We start from the raw sequence: 2,667 nt of genomic DNA, 5'->3' as shown, positions 1-2,667 counted from the left end.
CTATTTAGTTCTTTTTTTTTCTTTTGTTTTTTATTTTTATTTTTGTTTTTGTTTTTTATTTTCTTCTTCTTTTTTGGCAACCTTTTCGTGGAGGTTGCTTCTCTCGGCTCGTGTGCGCATGTGCGTCGCTCCCGCGGCATACCTGCTTCGAAGTACCCAGCCAACTTCTGTTGTGTGTCTTCTTCTTCTTTAGTGGGCTTGCGCGCCGCCGCTGCCGCCGCCGTTGCGTGTGGTGGCTGTGTGTTGTTGTTCTTTTGCTTTATTTATTTTATTCTTCGCTAGGCTAGCGTGGCGCAACGATGTCCAAGGGGTACACGGTGGTGTCTGTGATGAGGCAGCCGCAGGAGACGGTGATCAATGAGAGCCTCATCCGCGACTGCATTTATCTCCCGCCCACGTGCACCACGGAGGAGGAGCGCCTGCGGTTTGTGGGTGCCCGAGAGGAAACTCGGCGGCAGCAGCGGGTAAAGTTGGCAATGGAGACGATGGAGCTGCATAGGGTGACGACGCTTCTCGCCTCCTACCGCCACATTGGGAAGATCGAGAATCTTGTGGGGCTGGGCAACCTCACAAAGCTGGCGCTAGACAACAACAACATCTCGGCGATATGCAACTTGGGGCACTTGAAAAAGCTGCAGTGGCTCGATCTCAGCTTCAATCAGATCACAGAAATCAGTGGATTGGAGGATCTTCTGGAGCTGGAAACCCTATCTTTATTTTCCAACAAGATTACGGTGGTTGAAGGCTTAGAGGCGAATAAGAAACTGAACTCGTTGAGTCTGGGAAACAACTGCATAGAGGGGCTTGAAGAAACAGCTCGGTACCTGCATCAAATGAGAAGCCTTTGCATCTTGACACTGAAAGGTAACCGTGTGGAGAAGCAGCCACACTACAAGGTCCGCCTTCTTGCGTTTGTTCCGACGCTCCGGTTTCTTGATGGCCGGGTTATTCGCCCGGAAGAGATTGTTAGCGCACGCGAGGAACAGCGGGAGAACTTGGTGCCCATTGACGAGGATGATGAGCGCGCTGCCGAGGCGGCCAAGGTGGAGCAGGAGTCGGATAAGGCACGGAATGACTACCAGCGGTTTAACTGCCCCGATGAGAACAAGTTTTACGATGAGCTCTTCCGCTTGGAGTCTGATGGACGCGGCCTAGCGGAGTTGCTTCAAGTGGACATCATTGCCTCGCTTGCCAAAGACCCTCTGGAGAAGTACCAGACAGAGTTCACGGATAAGGCCAAGGAACTTGCCGAGACGATGAAGGCGATCCGCGCAAAGCGGGATGATGACGAGCGTGCCTTTAATGCAGCTTCGGTCCGTTACAAGCAGAGGAACGCGGATGCATGCAAGGCAGTGATTAAGCAGTTTGAGAAGGAGGTCAAGGTCCACATTCCACGTACAAAGTGGGGGCACGAGACGGAGGCCGACGCCCTTTCAACTGAAGTAGCCGCGCAGCTCGAAAAGCGTCTTCGCGAGGTGCGGCACCAACTCTTAGAGAAGGAGGCGGACCAATATGACGCATTGGAGGCCCTCAACGCCGGAACTATCGCAAAGTGGAAGGGAGATGGCGTTGATGTCGTGCTCCAAGCCGCGTTTGAAAATTTTATGAAGATGGAGGCGGACTTTCAGGTTTCCCTCCGGCAGTTGTTTGACTCGCTTTTTGACATGCGACAGAAGCAGGATAATTCGGCGGAGTCCTACCACCTCACGAAGCAGGATGAGAGCGTCATGACAATCATTGACAACAAGGAAGAGTACCAAAAGGTTTTAGGTGACTGGTTTGAGCTGCGACGAAAACGTTTGGAAGAGCTCGAGCAGGTGCACCTTAACAATGAAGAGAAGCTTCTTAGGGAGCGCTCCACCCGCATTTTGAGCGAGGAGCAGAGTCGTCATCGGGCTCGTCTGAACGAAATTCACGAGTTTGTAGAGCAGATGAAGAGTTTGCTGGGATGCGCGGGGTAACCCTGGGGGGAAGTTGTGCGTTCAGTTGTCTGTGCTCCATCATATGTATTTGTATAGTTATATATATATATATATATTCTGTTGCTGATGGAGAAGGGATGCTGGGTGTCCTGTGCACGTCCACACTTGCGTATCTATCTGGAGTTGTTTGGATTTACTTTGTTTTTCCACTTTTACTCCCTCTTTGTTTTCCTCATTTTGTGTCTTTTTTTTTAATTTGTTTCTCGTTTTGTTGTTGATCCTGCGTGTCTGACTTTGCCTTGCTCCACAGTCGTAGAGGACCAACCATGGGGGCGTTTATGTACCTGAACGAGCTGTGGAAGAAGAAGTCTTCCGATGTGATGCGCTTCATTCAGCGCGTGCGCGCGTGGGAGTTCCGCCACCAGCACACCGTTGTTCGCCTGCGCCGGCCGACGCGCCCGGAGAAGGCCCGCATGCTTGGCTACAAGACGAAGCAGGGGTACTCGGTGTTTCGCGTGCGCGTGCGCCGTGGCGGGCGCAAGCGCCCGGTGCACAAGGGCATCACATACGGCAAGCCCAAGACGAGCGGCGTGTTGGGGGTGAAGCTCAACAAGAACAACCGCGTCATCGCGGAGCAGCGGCTGGGCAGGAGGTACGGCAACCTCCGCGTGCTGAACTCGTACTGGGTGAACGCCGACTCCACCTTCCTCTGGTACGAGGTGGTGGCGGTGGACCCGATGCACCG

At 53.0% G+C, this 2,667-nt stretch overlaps 2 protein-coding genes across 2 annotated transcripts in view, besides 3 other annotated features; both read left to right on the top strand.

The window, feature by feature from the left end:
• Positions 1–8: 8 nt before the first annotated feature.
• Positions 9–75: a sequence feature (A-rich).
• A 128-nt stretch (positions 76–203) lies between these two features.
• Positions 204–223: a microsatellite.
• A 76-nt stretch (positions 224–299) lies between these two features.
• On the top strand, positions 300–1,961 carry Tco025E_07789 (putative leucine-rich repeat protein; the record flags this gene model as incomplete). Its single annotated transcript, XM_029374648.1, has 1 exon — positions 300–1,961. One exon carries the CDS (start codon positions 300–302, stop codon positions 1,959–1,961), a length of 1,662 nt encoding a protein of 553 aa, XP_029225246.1.
• A 41-nt stretch (positions 1,962–2,002) lies between these two features.
• Positions 2,003–2,038: a microsatellite.
• A 210-nt stretch (positions 2,039–2,248) lies between these two features.
• Tco025E_07788 (large subunit ribosomal protein L15e) overlaps positions 2,249–2,667 on the top strand; it is a gene marked incomplete at both ends in the record, with an annotated part of 471 nt that continues 52 nt past the window's right edge. The window contains one exon of the mRNA XM_029374647.1: positions 2,249–2,667. This exon is cut by the window's right edge and continues 52 nt beyond it. Coding sequence (XP_029225245.1) covers positions 2,249–2,667 — 419 coding nt within the window.

Source organism: Trypanosoma conorhini (genome assembly GCF_003719485.1).
Source record: "Trypanosoma conorhini strain 025E chromosome Unknown Tco_14.4_contig_00633, whole genome shotgun sequence".
NCBI classification, from domain to species: domain Eukaryota; phylum Euglenozoa; class Kinetoplastea; order Trypanosomatida; family Trypanosomatidae; genus Trypanosoma; species Trypanosoma conorhini.
This window is presented reverse-complemented; position numbering and strand designations above follow the sequence as displayed.